Raw genomic sequence first — 17,095 nt, 5'->3', positions numbered from 1 at the left:
AAGAAAGTTGTCTTCTTTTTCACCATCAAGAGTTTTGTGAGGTAGGTTGATGGAAATAAGAAAGCGGAAATAGAGGCTCAGAGCAATATGGAACCAACAGTTAAATGACCAAACTAAACAAGTCACAGAACTCCCCCGAGCCTCCATTTCCTTACCTATAAAATGGGTACATTAATAAATCAGAGAGCATTGTGAACATCAAGTAACATATGTTGCATACTTCAGTAATCTGAAAAATGCAATGTAAAACTTGAGCTCTTTTTAAAATTGAAGTATAGTCAGTTTACAACATTGTGTCAATGTCTGGTGTACAGCACCGTACTTCAGTCATACAGGAACATACATATATTCGTTTTCACATTCTTTTTCACCATAGGTTACTACAAGATATTGAATATAGTTTCCTGTGCTATGTAGTATAAATTTACTGTTTATCTATTTTATGTATATTAGTATCTGCAAATCTAGAACTCTCAATTTATCCCTTCCCATCCCCTTCCCCAACTGGTAACCATAAGTTTGATTTTTATGTCTGTGAGTCTGTTTCTGTTTTGTAAATAAGTTCATCTTTTTTTTTTTTTTTTCAGATTCGACATATAAGTGATATCAAGTGGTATTTTTCTTTCTCTTTCTGGCCTACTTCACTTAGAATCACGATCTCCAGGTTCATCCATGTTGCTGCAAATGGCATTTTATTATTTTTTATGGCTGAGTAGTATTCCATTGTATAAACATACCACAACTTCTTTATCTAGTCATCTGTTGATGGACATTTAGGTTGCTTCCGTGTCTTGACTATTGTAAATAGTGCTGCTGTGAACATTGGGGTGCGTGTGTCTTTTTGAATTAAGTTTCCTTCTGGATATATGCCTAGGAGTGGGATTGCTGGATCCTATGGTAAGTCTATTTTTAGTTTTTTGAGGAATCTCCATACTGTTTTCCATAATGGCTGCGTCAAACTACATTCCTACCAACAGTGTAGGAGGGTTCCCTTTTCTCTACAGCCTCTTCAGCATTTATCATTTGTGGACTTTTGAATGATGGCCATTCTGACTGGTGTGAGGTGATACCTCACTGTAGTTTTGATTTGCATCTCTCTGATAATTAGCGATACGGAGCATTTTTTCATGTGCCTATTGGCCATTTGTATGTCTTCATTGGAGAATTAATTGTTTAGGTTTTCTGCTCATTTTTGGACTGGGTTGTTTGTTTTTTCCATATTAAGTTGTATGAGCGAGTTCTTTTTTTTTTTAACTTAAATATACTTCCCAAGTCTTGGTTGAATAATGAGAACATACAGAGAAGCATAAGGAAGAAAAATATTATTTCCCGTTATCCTCTTACCCAAAACAGCCTCTGAGAGTGTTAATTGTCTAACCATTGTGAAAAGAAATTTGTTAATATCTAGTGAAGCTGGACGGTGTCACATCTTGTTAAGTCATGTCAGCGTGATGCAGCAATTCCAATTTCAGTGGTCATTCATGAATTATCTATAACACAGAAAAAAAAGAAATATCCTAAATCTCCACCATTATGGTAACAGATTAACTTTTGGGGTAGCCATACAAAAGAATACTCTTCCACAATTGAAATGACTCAAGTAGATGCATAACATGTAAAAAATTTCTTGAGTATAAAAAGGAAATTACAAAAGGATTCAAATATTACTCATGTACATCTTTACAATACAAAAATATTTTGTTTGTGAATGCAAATACATACAGTAAAAGAATAAAAACAGTGAAGAAAATACTAATTTCAACCTCAAATTGAGGAAGTGGCTTCAATATCTATTTTCTTTAAAACAATGAAGTAAACGTGACTAGATATCAGTGTGGTAAAACGTTTTGTATATTTCAAATATTTCTGATGTTTAAAAAAAGTTTGATGACTTGATAACCAACTGTTTCCTAAGCATAGAGATGCACTGGGTTTTTGCGGTTGTTGTTTTGTTTTGTTTTGTTTTGTTTTGTTTTTGTCTTTAAACTTTGGTCCATACGGTGCATGTTTTTGTTGACTTTGTATTTTGTAAACGTCTTTTATCACTAACTATACTTCCTCATTGTTCTTCCTGGACCTCCTAAGGCTTTCTGTTCCTATTTAGCTATTTACTCAGAAATCTTTAAAACAAGTTAATGCTGGGGCTTCTGGTTAATATCTTATAATTATTTTCAGTTTATTCATTTACAATTGTTCATAATGTTTTCTAATTCATTTATGATATATTTGGTCTCTGACACTGTAGGAGCTCATAACCTAAAAGCAGAGGCAAAAGTAAAGTCTGGTTTAGTCAACACACAAAGACTCCATTGAGAGTCTAGAAACAACTCAAAGTTTGGGAATTCACATGTGGAACTTAGAGTTACTCTTACCAAAAATACCAGTTAAACAAACATTTGGGTTGGAAAAGATGCTCTCATCCCTGCCTCCAGACCTCAGTCACTGTCTGCCGCTCAGTTCCCTTGAGTCTTCCCGTGTCCCGGGCCCCCCTTCAGTCTCCCTGTGTCGTAGGACTCCTCTCAGGTTTCTCTGTGTTCTAGGCTTTCTGTCTCATAGCAGAAAGTGGTCCAGGGGCCTCGTGAGGCTTTCCCGTCCTCTCTGTCCCTGCAGACATTGCTGTTTTGGGTTCTTGAGATGCACCATTGCAGAGGACAACCTAAAACTCCCTGCCCTGCTGTGGCTTCCATCCCCTAATCACTAACTGGTAATGAATCCCTTTTGAAGATCTGGAGTACTTTCTCCTGCCTGCCTTTTTCCTCCTGCAGAAAGCCTCCTCTAGGTAGACTGGTACCACATCAGTGCCAGGAATGCCCTTAGGAGTCTTGAGAATCCTTCTCTGGTCTCTGCACCCACCTTGGTCTCCCTCATTCCCTTTGCAGGTGGCGGTGGCATGAGTGTAGTTCTGAGATACAGCTTCCGTATTTCCTGTGGCTCTTCCAGCAGTGGCTGGGGAAGGCCGGTCTGAACCGCACGGTAACACTGACTGCCTCTCACAGAGGCACCGGGTCAGGTGGGAGGGCAGGAGCACAGTGCGCTGGGGGAAGAAAGGGTGCTCTGAGCTCTGTCCCTGCGTCTGAGGGGTGAGGCGGGTCACTGGCTGTAGGTGCCGCTTCTTCATCTGTTAGATGAGCAGGTAGGGTATTGATCCCTATGGCTCATTTCTTCTCTGTTGATTGGTATTTAATGTATGAAATTGTTGTATGAATTGACAGAGGAGGGAAAGATCTTTCAGTAAATGCTTTGGATACAGCTCATTAAATATTTGGAAATAAATCTATGTAGATTCTCATGGAGCATCAGCCAAAAAATGCATTGTCAGACCATAGAGTTAAAAATACATACTAGAAGAAATAAGTGAATGGGTACCAGTTTTCTGCAGGACAAGAAGTAAGGGTAGAAGGAAAACCTTTCTAAGCTTAAATCTTATGAAGAAATTACAGTTCTTGCTTTATAATAATATAAGGCCCTAATAAGCTAAGAATAAAAGCAAACAAACTGGAAAAATTGGTCCCTCGAAATGGAATAGGTAAGGTGGTATTCTACTTAATATATGAAGAGCTCATGCTCGTCAATGTGCAAGGGTAAATGGGCAATACATAAAATAGACAAGTCAGGAAAGAGAAAGCAGTATAGTTTAATAAGTGTTAAAAAAAAATTCACTTCACTTGCAACCCCCAGAATGCAGATTCAAACAAATTGAGACACAACTTTTATTGTATGAAGAGTTAATCCAATTTTTGTTGTTTTTAAATGGGAATTCTTATTGCTAACAAACGTGATGGAATGGGTATTTTTGTAAATTGCTGGTAAGAACATAAATAGCTACAAACCTTTTGGAAAGCAGTTTGGTAAAATTCACTAGACGCCTTAAAATGTTTGTTCCTTGAACCCAGAAATCCTGCATCTGGGAATTTATTCTAAAGAAATTACCCAAAATTCAGATAAAAAGCTTTATACCCTGAATTGCTAATTATTGGGTTACTTATTATTAAAAAGACTAAAGAAGCCTAAATAATACAACGAGGCAATAAGATAAAAAAAATATATGATGTGTTCAATGTAGCTACTAGAGTATTTCTACTGTGATGACATTGAAAATGACTTCACTGAAGGTTAAGAAAAGGGCATATAAAATTGATTTAACATAAGATCTCAACTATATTTAAAAACAAAGAGCCTCTGCAATGGTTTTATCTAACAAAGAAAAAAAAAAGTCAATGCGTTCAGCAAAGACTAGAAGAAAATAAACCGAAGTGTCAGTGGCTGTTGTAGGTGGTAACATTTCTGCATTTTAAACTCTACACATTTTTTGTAATGAGTGTGAATTATTGTTATAATGGAGGAAATAGCCTTTACAAAAATTTATGACTTTGGCTCGCAAAATGACTTCCTCAGTAAGAATAATTTCCTTTACTTTTACCAGATTTTATTTTAATAGAAGATTCTTTGCTAAAAAACAAAAAAAGTCAGCTCAGTTCCCCACCAACATCTTAGCTCCCCTACTGGGTGTAAGCAGGCAATTTGCCTTCATTTTAGTTATTTTCCTGTCAGTTTCGTGGATTGCCTCATACAATTTGTGTTGGGAGAAGAGGATTCTATGCTTGGTTTCAGGATGTAACGGTCTAGATGGCAATCATGTGGATTTATTAGCTTGGCTTGTGTAGGGGGAGTAAATTATTGGGTCATCTGTTCTGTGCTTATTGTAACGGGAAAGAAGCCCAGGACTTTCTCAGTTCATGCTACCCCTTCGTACGTTGTTTTTGACAATCAATTCAGGGTTGTTGGTATGGAGGTTAATACTAAGTCATCTAGAGATTGAGATTGAATCAACATTTACTGAGCATCTATTTATTCTGTAAGAAGTGGAAGGGGTGGGGGGAGCTTATCCTGGGCCTGGAAATAATTACTCAGTAAGTGCTTTGGTTTATCCGGCGTGGTACTGACCCATGTAAAATACAGGGAGGGGCTCTGTAAGAGCCCCCCGTGCTTACTTTCAGAAGTCTAATGCAATGGTGTACAGAAAGCTATAACAGTAACTATGAATCAGTGAATTTTTGACTTAATGGGTGAATGGGTAGCTTGGTGGACAATCTAATGAATGAATAAAGTTATCAATGGATTGATGAACGGTTGCAAAAATCCAAGAATACCTGTCCCGGATTCTACTTAATAGAAATTGGAAAGAACATCACGTTTTCACTAAGCATCCTCTGTTCCTGAGCCTTGTGACTAAACTGAAAAAGAAAAGGAGAGAGAGGGCCCCGCTTCATGTTTTATCGCTGCTCTTATTAATGAAACTTTTCAAGGAACAGCCAGTCCATAATGACCCCAAAAGCATCGTTCATAGCTGAGTACTTCAATGTTCTGTGGTCGTATTTCAGAGCTATCTCGAAACAAGGGTACTGTAAGTCAACTTATTTTAGGCACTCACAGCCAGCAGTTCTGTCTTCAATGAATGATTCAGGTCAGGAAAGCATTTAAGTGCATTTGTTTTCTAATAAGTCTCTCTTCGGGTCCATTATGCATGAATCAAGTCAGGGAAATTGCCTGGGTTCATTGGCATCCCTTTATGAAAATCAAAGAAATGAAAGATTTAAAATCTAGCCTGACTGATCTCTCACCTTCCCCACACTCCTCACCAGAACATAAGGATTGGCAGCAGCAGGGTCTCCAAGGACTGAAGGGTCAAGGGCACTTAATTAATGAGCGGTGAGGACAAAGGAGAGGGACCTACCAGAGAGAAGAGAGCTCGGTTATCGGTGTCTGTGATGCAAAAGAAGAAGAAAGGCCATTTGCTTTTCTTCCCCAGACTAGCTGCTCTGAGCAGATCCTCGATGAACCACCCCACCTGCAATGAGCCCAGTTGATCATGGCCGAGGCAGCAGGGGGCCTCCTCCGAGCCCGATGCCCTGGAGCACCTCCCCAGGGCGCTGATGGCACATTCGTTTCCATGAATCAGAAGCACTGTGGTTGAGGGCGTGTGGATGAGTGGCCCCCGTTTTGTAAAACTGGGAGTGGTCACAGGTGCCCTTGCACGTCCTCACCCCACTGAGCTCTGCCCCCACCCTTGTGGCATCGGTGTGTCTGTCAGCTTCTACTGACAGATGAGGAAGGTGAGATTTCTAGAGGCCGAGTGACCACAGGGATATGGACACACAGATAGATGGCCAAGAGTCAAACCCAGACCCAAACCCATACCCTCAAGACTGCTGCTTCCCCTTCTACGGTGATTTCTTCCACCACTAGTAGAATCACGATTTCTGGGTTCCCAAAGAGGGCCCTAACCGAGTTGACTCAAGCCAGTGCGAAGTAAGTTCCCAGGCAGTTTTAAAGTCCCCGGCTTGAATTTGCACCAGATTAGCTGCTGTGCAGACGACCTTCCCACGTGCACGTGGTTTTGTGACACGGCCTTCAAGCTGTGGTTGCTATCACTTCACATCTTCTTGGCTTTGTGAGACACCCTATCTCAGATGCTTGGAGCCCCCCCATAACTGGTGGTTTGGCCGTTTATCTGAGGCCAGTGACCCCTGCTGGTTACAAGCCCTGGTCCCATGGCTACAGTGTTTTGTCCTGTGTAACAGTGAAGAGTTATTACTCCTAGTGGAGCTGGTGACCCAGATAGACTAGGTGGGCCAGGCCAGCAGGAGTGAAGGGATGGGTGCAATTTTGTCTTCTCTGCTGGAAAACGGAGCCGCAGGGTGTGCTTGGCTGCCTCTGTTCCTTGGCTCTGCGTTCCTATCCCCACCGTTTCCTGGCCTGGCCATCCACCGAGTGCGTGTGGCTGTTTGACCATACTGGAGCCTACGTAATGGTCAGAACTCCTAAACACCAAAAAGGTTAGGGTTGTCCCCTTCACTCCACGGGGAAAATACTAAATTATAAGTTTAAGGAAGTTTCCAACAAAGTGTTGAATTTTCCCATAAGTCTTAATTTTAGAGGCTTTTTATTATTACTTGTTTTCAGTTTATTTGGAAATATTAAAGATCAGCATTTATGAAAAAAATTTAGGTGCTATGATTTGCTAGTGACTCAAGCACATGTCTGTCTGCACAAATAAGCTGACCCCAGCTTCAGACTGCTCAGAAGGCTGCCTGCTCCAGCCTGCTTCCTCGGTGATGCAGACACACCTTTTACCTGCTCATCCTTTACACATCCCATCCTGCCAGAGCTGTGTCCTCAAGTGCTTCTCGTGTGACACTGAGGCCAGGGGAATATGGGAATGTGGGCGCACTCGCAGGGCACCAAGGCGATGATGGTCTGGGGCTTGTCAATATCAGTTTTTATTTCTTCCACAAGGTCAGAACAGGGCTCACCTTGCATGTTCAACTCATTTCTTTATAGTTTACACAGGAGCTAACAGGTATTACCCATCATGATGAAGAGAGCCTCAGAACCGATGACTGGGGTTTTCTTTCCCCCTTTTTTAAAAATTGAAGTATAGTTGATTTACAATGTTGTATTAGTTTCAGGTGTACAGCAAAGTGATTCATTTCTACATATGCATACATATACATTCTTTTTCAGATCCTTTTTCATTATAGGTTATTTCAAGATATTGAATATATTAGTCCCCTGTGCTGTACAATACGTCCTTGTTGTTTGTCTATTTTGTATATAGTAATATGGATGTGTTAATCCCAAACTCCTAATTTATCCTTCCCCCTACCCCTTTTCCCTTTCAGAACTGATGACTTTGAACTACCTTCCTCTAGGATGGGGATGGGGACGTAATCGATTCATTAAGACTTGTGAATGGACTTTGGGAGGTCTTACAAGTCACTTCAGCTCAGAATCGTTCTGGACTGTGCAGAGGTCCAAGAATAAATGTTCAAATGAGGAAAATCTTATTAAATCAAGCAAAAGAAAGGGATTATGAGACCCACAAGAGGAGAGTTTAGTAAGAAAAGATGGTAGCAGTTTGGGGGCCGCGGGGAAAGCAGCTGGAGGAGGGGACATGCCCCAGGCAGCCTGGGGGCGTGGGCAGCGCTGGGGCCCAGGACCGCCTTCCTGCCGCATTTCATCCTCACAACATTCCTGGAGACGGGGTTATTCCTTCCATTAAACAGACTCAGAAACAGGCTCAGAGCTGAGACATTCCCCGCCCAAGGTCACACAGCAGGTACCCGGGGATGGACGCCCGCCGCTGCTGGCCGAGGGCCCCCTTGTGTGACGTGCCTTGGCCACGTGGCATTTCACGCCCCGGGTGGGAAGGAGAGAGGTGGGCAGTGTGGTGAGACCGCGGTCCCGGCCGCGTTGCCTCGGTGACGGTAGATCTAGAGTCGGAGGTGGCTTCTATACTGAATGAAGCTCTCTGTTTTGTTTCTGGTGCCAGCTGGTGATGCCGCTGCCGCACGCCTGCTTCTGCAGGCCCAGGGCTGGTCGCAGGCCATCTGCCGCCTCTGGTGGACCAGGGGCTGCGGGGAGAGCCGCCCCTTCCTCATCTTCCTCCGCCTCCACAGTTTGTCAGCCTTCCCAGGTGTATGACCTGATTGATGGCCACACCACCTGGCAGGAGTCTCGGTGATGAGGCACACGACATCCGTCTCCACTCCACGTCCATCCATCTGCCGCACTTGAAAAGGTTTCATTAGTAATTGGAAGAGACTCATTTAAAGCAGAAATGTAGATGCTTCCCATTTAGAAGATTAATTTCCCTCCTTTCATTTCAGTTTTGGGTTTCATAATATTAGAATTTTATGAGGACTTCATAAAATTTGGGGGAAACGTCCAGAGATTGAACGGAATTTAAAAATATTCGCACACTCTTGGTTATTGGAAACACAGCTAGCTGGCGGCTCCCTCCGACGGCGCGGACGCCCTGGGGTCACAGCCCTCCACACCTGCAGACTGTGGGAAAGCGGGACTAGGGTTTGGAGGTGACAGATGTTCTACCTGGAAGGAGGGCATGACTGGGGTCTCTGCAGGACCAACTGGTGGGGCAATAGATCAAAACCTCATGGTCAACCCAGCAGTCAGACGGGGACTGTGAGCTGCCATATGGCACAGAAGGCCAAGTGCACGTGGAGCCTAGCCACCTTGGGCTTCCTGTCTTAAAAGCAGCATTAACAGTGGGGAAGAGCTTGAGTTTGGGTTTCAGACATTTACTCCCTATTTGATTTTTCCCATTACCTAGTCTCACTAAACCTCAGTTTCTTCATCTATAAAATGGGCATAACAATATATTCCAGAGTAGGTTTTGGTGATAGTTAATGAGATAACGTGTACTTATTCTGCTGCCCCAGTTACGGTTCAGAAGACCTGATGGTACTATCAACATTTTAATCGTAGGTGTCAGAGCTACAAAAGGCCTTAGCGAATACCTAGTTTAATTTCCTTCTTTATTTTTTCTCATGACAGAAAAAGTTATCTCAGTCATCCATCTGGGTTCACCTCTGAATCTCGGTTTCCTTGGATTAGATTTAAATGCTCTTTAGAATTTGTTTTTCTCTTATAAGCTGCTCAGAGCAACTATTAAATATAAAATTAGAAGTCTCCATTTTCTATAGACTTAAGTTTTTATCATCCTAAAATTAGACTTTGAAGAGAGGCTGAGGGTTATTTATTACTGGACGTGATGAAAAAGTTGAGTATGATTTATGACTTTGGAGTTTGGTTTGTTTTAATGGACTTCATGTACTGTACAGGGGTATTGGGCAGAGGACTGATCCATCAAATTTTAAAAATAAGCTAATTTTATGTAGGCTCTTGCCAACCCATTAGACAATGATAATTTTTTAATTGAGGAATATTTTAGTTAGAGATGGTCCCAGAGACAGTGACATTCAGTCTAGAACACTTTCTCTCCTGTTTTGTTTTGGGCCTTGGGCCAATGTAACTCCCAGAAATCCAGAAACTAAATTTATCCGTTGTTTCTAAGTGCTAGGTGGCTGCCTCAGGCTTCCACAAGCTAGTTGCTGTCCTCTTGGAGATTTTTGCTAAATTTATTCAACCTAAAGTAGAACTTGAGATCTGGATGTTGTAGGACGAGATCCCCCCACCCCCTCCCCACCCCTCCCCGGGACGGCATCCTTGTCCCTTTCTGCAGGGGCACCATTGTCACTGGGCATTCCCTGCCTTTCAGACCGAAAAGACTGGGCCAGAAACAACGGCCACCAGCTGGCCCCACCTTAGCCGTGCTGCTCTTCGCCAATCCCCGCAGAGTCCTGCTTCCCTTTTCCTCACCTGGTTAAGATGGGGGCTGAGGAAGAGATGAAGCTGGTTCTCCGCAGTCACTACGGAGGGGGAGCCCAGCGAAAGAACGGGAAAGCCTGCCGTGGGAGGGTATCGGTTTTCTCTGTCAGAACCTGAGACCCGGTCGATGTGTAAAGGTCTTGGAGCTCCCCTGCTCGATTTCTTCCTGAGGGTTAAGGTGGTGAACCAGACCCCAGGCTGGCTGGGCTGCCTCCGTGTGTGCAACTGCCGTTTGCGTTTTTAGAGTTCTTGTGATTACCCTCTATATAATTTCATGACCTTTATCTCTTAATAACACAATGAAAATGTATCCATTTTACTGCAGACCTATTAGAGTGGTAAGTCCTTCATTCAATTGTGTTGGTTTCCCATAATTCACTTTGTTGTTTCCTCATCTCAGAGATCAAAGTGGTTTCTAATTTTGGGTGCTCATAAATATTATTTGTTGACTTATCTTTGTGCAGAGAGAATTTTCTAAACGCTAACTTTATCCTTGAGAGAGATTGTCAGAGGTTCGTTTACAGGACCGTGTGGCATGAAGGTGTTTAGGTCTTTGTGTGTCAGGTCGCTTTCGAAAAAGACTCAGTGGCTGCTCTCACACTGCAAATGAGTCCTGTGTTACCTTGTCTCTTTTAAAATGGAGTATTATCGTTTTTAGTTTAGAATGTAAAAAAATTGTATTATTTCAATTTTATCTCTTTTCTGTTTTGTGAACTGTGTTCACGTGTTTGGGGTTAAAACAGCCTAAATAAGGGGTTGTGTAGATTTGAGCAATGATGCTAAATTGGTCATGGGCACTGTCTTAGCAATTCTACTTGGTTTTTTGTTATTTAGCTGTATGCGCTGTTTGTATATTCTGGAAGTTAAGCCCTTGTCAGTCACATCATTTGCAAATATTTTCTCCCAGTCCGTAGGTTGTCTTTCCGTTTTGTTTATGGTTTCCTTTGCTGTGCAAGAGCTTATAAGTTTGGTTAGATCCCATTTGTTTATTTTTGCTTTTACTTCTATTGCCGTGGGAGACAGCAGTTCCACTTGGATTGATTTCTTTGGAAGAAAGCTTTCGCTTCTTCTAAAACCCTGACCTGGTTTAGTTCTGTCATGTAACTGTCCAAAACAAACAAGCAAAACCTTTGAAAACAAGCTGGTGAAAGAGAAAACCCCACTTCGGGTTCAGTCTCATCCTGAGTGTTTCCCTAGTTGCAGAATACTGACAAAGCAGAACGTGCAAGAATTAACTCAGGTTCGCCTATGCGTTGCCTAATTTAATGCTTTATGTTGAAACTCAGTGTGGATCTTCAGAGAAGGATGCAGCTTGAATTTTCTCATGGGGAGATTCAGAGCTTCTTTTATTTGCTTATGTTTCCACTGACGGCGGCTGGGTGGCATATGGTGCCACCTGCTTCCCCGCACCCCAGCCCCTGCAGAAGTCCCGTGTGCACGCCTGCTTCTCGGCGCTGGTACCGTTTCATGGTTGAAATGCTGCGTGGGAAACACAGAGCAGGGAAAGCATTCTGCTGGGCTGCATCTTCCCTGATTCTGAAGTCGCTTCATCTCTGCGCTTTGCAGAGATTATTACCTAGTTAAGAAGGTGCAGTCCATGTGAGTTTGTGAATGCATCACTTCCCCTTTCTGAGTCACCAGCAGTAAAGTACAGGTTAGAATTAAAACAGATGGGGGAGGAAATGTTTTAACACGCTTCAGGGTAAATTAAGGAAAACATCGGAATCTAGATACATAGTGAGAAGGAAAATCAAGTCGGTTTAGATCTCACTGGCTTTCCCAGACATGCCAGAGTAATATATCTTAGCTCTTCCCTCCTTGCCTCTTTCTTTTCTTGAAATAATGGAGAAATTCTCCTATGATTTGGATGCTCCCTGTGTTCCAGGCATTGTGCTAAGTGTTGCAAATGCTTTATTAGACTTGGGCCTTACAGCAACCTCACGTTGAAGGAATTGCTCTGATTTCACAGATGAGGGAATGAAAATGGGCTACGAAAGTTAAGGAACAGATGTTACTTAAGCTATAAGGTGGCGGAGCCTGGATTTCTAGGCAGCCCTGGCTGATTCAAACGTTCCCTCAGCCATTCCTTGTCCTCTAACAGCTGGCCTCCATCGCCCTCAGGAACAACAGTGCTTGGATTCAAGGTGACCACAGGTTGCCCTCTCATTCCAGAATTGCTCTTGTCTGTGGCTGATGGGCTGGATCTTCACGTCTCCGCTCACTTGACAGGGCACACCAGCCCTGCAGTCCTTTCTTTTCAAGATTGCAAACAGCCCGCAGGTATCTCCTTCATCACATGAGCTCCACCCTCTGACCACATCTCACCAGCCGCAGGGAGGCTGGGAAATGGGTCCGTCCACTTCTGTGCCTGGAAAGAGGGAGGATCTCATTCTTACAGAAAGGAATAAGAAAGCACGGGGAAGGAAGAAACCACCGTGCGTAACCCTTCGACCTGAAATGAGGGAAACAGGCAAAGAATTTTCCAACATTCTCCCCCGTTTTCATCACTGATCAGACCTTTCTACCATCTTTTCTCAGTGTGGCACTAAACTGGCTAATTACCACCTTCGAGAGAAGGCTTGCCTTTGTTCAAGATGGGTAGGATGGTCCCCCCACCACCAACTGTCCATCTGGAATAAACTTAAGACATAGAACTCATGTTCCCCTACCAGACACCTCCCTAAATAATTTAGCCTTGTCTCTCTTTTAATAATCAGCCCTAAAACTAAAGTCACTTACATTGTGTAACAATCTTATTGTATTCTTCATTATGCGATTCCTTCTCTGTTCTTGGGTTTTTTGTTCTTGCATATAAATTTGAGAATCAGCTAAAGTTTTACAAGAAACAATGGCCTCTGGAATTTTGATTGCAATCTATTCAAAAACTGAAATTCAGAAAAGCTAATTTATCTGAGGATACACGACCAGAAAGAGGTAAAACAAGCGATTGACCCCCAAGCCCACACCAGTCTAGGAAGGGGATCTGGGGCAGAAGCAAGCCCACCAGGGCCCGCCTGTCTGTGATCCCCCAGACTTCCTCTGTGACTCCTCTTAAACATCACAGTGTTGTGTTACACTCCTAGTATCAGCGAGGGTTTGACTAAAGGGTGTGCTGGTCCTTGGACTTTTGAAGGAAAAAAATCTTACTTTTACTTCCTAATGCCCTACTTCTTTTTTTAAAAATTGAAGCGTAGGTGATTTACAATGTTGTGTTAGTTTCTGGTGTACAGCGCAGTGATTCAGTCATACATGTGTCTGTATCTCTTTTCATAGTCTTTTTCATCACAGGTTATTACAAGATACTGACTATAGTCTTTCCCTCTACTAAACCGTAGGACTTTATCTGTTTTATGTATCTGAGTTCTCTGTCTGTGAGTCTGTTTCTGTTTTGTGAGTAAGTTCATTTGTGTCGTTTTTTAGACTCCACATAGAAGCAACCCCCTGTGGTATTTTTCTTTCTCCGTCCGGCTCCCTTCACTCCGCATGACTATCTCCAGGCCCATCCATGTTGCTGCAAATGGCACATCATGGCCTACTTCTGCCTGGAAACTGGGGAAGGCAGCGTTTAACTCCCTGCGTTTCCAGTGTCAGCTGACTTCCGTTTCTTAGTGTTCAGTCAGTAAAGCAAAGGATTTATCAGTTACAAGCACTAGGTCCCAGAAACCTAGTGAAGTATCAAACTTTTTCCGGCCAGGCTGTCTGGGAGCTTTTAGTGGCTGATCCGAGGGCAGTGGATAAAGTAATGCATGTTCAACATTAGACTTTTACTGCTGCCAGACTGTAGCCGAGGTCCATCACCCCTGTTCGTGTAACTCCTAAAAGTCAAGTGCGCTGAGGGCGAGCTGCCAGCTTCCTGCCTGTTCCTTCAAGAGAGACTGAGTGAAACTCAATCAGGACTGTGACAACCCAGAGATGCATCTGGGCAGTGCCGTCTGGGAAAAGTCAGAGATGGGGTCCTTCCGCCCCCACGGCATCCTGGTTTTGTGCCAGAGCGTTGGGGCTTCTGGAGACATGGGGTGTCTCAGCTGAGCTGAGCTGAGCTGAAATCAGGCCAGAAGCACTTTCTGTTTCCTTCATAGAAACATAGGAATCATACAGGAGTACAGCGTGCCTTCCGGATAGTCTGAGCCAGGCTAATGTTTTAGGAGAACACAGCTGGTGACTGTCCTTGTGCCCGAGACTGTCCTCAGAACGAACCCCTGAGGCCCAGAAGCCGGCCCCGTTTCCCCACTCTTCGCAGAGTTTGGGATGACAGAGCTCACTGAAGGCTGCGCTGGTTTTGGCCCTGGGGGTCGTTTCTGGGCTGCTCTGCAGAGGGGAGTTCTGAGTCCAAGAGAACTGCCCACCTCACACCCCAGGTGCCCAACTGCCCAGAAAACTGCAGGAGAAAGAGCTGGGAGGTAAGACTGAGTTTTAAGATCAGTTACTGACTGTGGCAGCCTTAGGTGAGTCACCCAACCTACGGTCCCTTTCAGTTTCTTACTCTGAAAATTGGGGTGATGATAAGGCCCATGTCATGGGATTCATCTGAGGCTTAAAATGGGATAATACATGTGAGGCTGTCATACAGATTTGGGGGGATGTTATTAATAAAGACTGTAATGAAGTCTAAGGCCTCTCGACTGTTCCTGTTAGAAAGTTCACCTACAGCTGGAGCTCTTCCTGGGTGGTCTGCAGTGACGTCCTGCAGTGACGTCCTGCTCCCAGGAGAAGTCGGTCTGCGGTGCCTCGTCCCCCCAGCCTGATTCTCGGCTCCCTCGGAGTATTTGAACCTCCTGCCTTTAGGCTGTTCCTCAAAGTCTTTCTTTGCCAAACGTACAGCTCTTCGATTATTCCGTTTTGGGGCTGGAGACTGATGAGAGGACTGAGAGGCTGGCTGCTGGGCACGCTTTGAGTTTCTTTCTGACTTCAGAGCTCTGAAGCATGCGCATGGGCGTGGGTGGGGGGGTGTGTAGGTCAGGAGTGTTGGGGGGGTTCTCTGGCCTTCCTAGTTGGTTATTTGTTGTTTACTGAAATCTCAAAGTTCATCCCTTGTCTGCCTCCGTTAAATCATTTCACACAATATATAGATTTGAAAACTAAGCTCCACCTCTGTGCCAATGACTGTTCCAAGGGCAGGGGAGACAGCCGTGAGCTTCAAGGCAGCCACGTGCTCCCGGAGGAGTGCGAGTCCAGCGCAGGAAGGCGAACAGTTGAACCAGTAGCAACAGAGGGTCCTGTGTGGCAACAGGCATCACCCCCGGGGTGGCCCCCAATCTCTCCAGGGCAGGGGTGCATCAGGGAAGTCTGGAGATAAGGAGTGGAGGGAGAGGAGGGGGCTTGGTGGAGGCAGCAAGAAAGGCCCAGGGATTTGAACTCTGGCTGAGCGGCTCTCTGCAGAGGCAGGAGCTGTGGTCCCTGGCCAAGCCGCTCAGCCTCCGTGCCCTCCTCTGTATCATAGTGCCGGCCTCACAGGTGTGAGGACAATTAAAGGGACTATTTCCTTTTTTTGCATTTTTTAAAATTGAGGTGTAGTTGATTTACAACGTTGTGTTAGTGTCAGAGCGCTGAAACTGTGCCTGACACTGAAGAAGCACTATGTAAATGTTTGTGAAATAAAACTAAATTGACGTTGTCACATATATGCAGAATCTTTAAAAATGACACAAATGAGCTTATTTACAAAAACAGAAACAGACTCACAGACATAGAAAACAAACTTACAGTTACCAAAGGGGGAAGCGGAGGGGGTTAAACTGGGAGTTTGGGATTTGCAGATACAGACTACTATGTACAGACTAGATAAACAAGGCCCTAGTGAATGGCACGGGGAACTATATTTAGTAGCTTGGAATTGCCTACAATGAAAAAGACTCTGGAAAGGAATATACATGTGTGTGCATCACTGAATCACTGTGCTGTACATCAGAGACTGACATAACTTTTAAATCAAGTATACTTCAAAAATAAGTAAGGAAATAAATGAACACACAATGTGTTTCATCTCGAGAGTATATTTTCCTTTTAAGAGTGTGTTTTTGAGAGCACATAGCATTTTTTCTAACAGTGAACATTGGTCTGTGTTTCAGGCGCATCCCTGAGTCCCGGGCCTTCTTCCCCTCTGGAGGTGCTGTCCTGCGGGTGTTTATCTTTCGGGGGTAAGAGCAACCGCACATCATGGACCTCGTGGGGTTGCTGAAGTCTCAGTTCCTGTGCCACCTCGTCTTCTGTTACGTATTTATCGCCTCGGGGCTAATAGTCAACACCATTCAGCTCCTCACGCTCCTCCTCTGGCCGATTAACAAGCAGCTCTTCAGGAAGATAAACTGCCGGCTGTCTTACTGCGTCTCCAGCCGTAAGATACTTAACGTTTCTCTCTCTGCATCTTCGCGGCTGGTGTGTGTGTCAGAATTAGGGCTTTATGTACAGGTTCGCTGGGCTTTCAGAGTATGCTGAGTTGTTTTGTTTTGGTTTGTTTCTGTTTGTTTTAGGTTTGAAATGTCTATTTTACCCTCTTAAAAATGATGATTTCTCTAGTCAATTTACAATGCTGTGTTAGTTTCTGGTGTACAGCATAGTGATTCAGTTATACATAAATATATATTTTTAATATTCTTTTTCATTATAGGTTATTACAAGTATTGAATGTAGTTCCCTGTGCTGTACAGTAGGACCTTGTTGTTTATCTATTTTATATATAGTAGTGTGTATCTGCTAGTCCGAAACTCCTAATTTATCCCTCCCCCTCCAAATTATTTTTGATTGAGTAATGCCAATAGCACGAAATTCAACAGGCACAGAAGGGTATCCTGTGAAAAGTAAATACACATTCTGTCTGTTTCTCTAGTTTTTCTTCTCCGAAGCAAGCAGTGTTAATGATTTCTTAGTGATCCCTACAGAGATTGCATATATGTGTGTGTGTGTA

General features: G+C 43.6%; 1 protein-coding gene across 6 annotated transcripts in view; it reads left to right on the top strand.

Moving 5' to 3' along the window:
- The window catches only part of AGPAT4 (1-acylglycerol-3-phosphate O-acyltransferase 4), a 106,893-nt gene that overhangs the window by 16,676 nt on the left and 73,122 nt on the right, over positions 1-17,095 (top strand). For 5 of the 6 annotated variants that reach the window (XM_032485304.1, XM_032485301.1, XM_032485305.1 and 2 more), the window contains exon 2: positions 16,260-16,525. In XM_032485304.1, coding sequence (XP_032341195.1) covers positions 16,348-16,525 — 178 coding nt within the window. In that variant the 5' untranslated portion in view covers positions 16,260-16,347. Of the gene's footprint in view, positions 1-2,879; positions 2,974-16,259; positions 16,526-17,095 lie in introns of all 6 variants that reach the window. The other variant, XM_032485303.1, reaches the window with a different exon arrangement.

The sequence above is a fragment of the Camelus ferus genome, chromosome 8 (assembly GCF_009834535.1).
Source record: "Camelus ferus isolate YT-003-E chromosome 8, BCGSAC_Cfer_1.0, whole genome shotgun sequence".
Classification (NCBI taxonomy): Eukaryota; Metazoa; Chordata; class Mammalia; order Artiodactyla; family Camelidae; genus Camelus; species Camelus ferus.
Note: the sequence above shows the minus strand (reverse complement) of the source record. Positions and strands in the feature narration are given on the sequence as shown.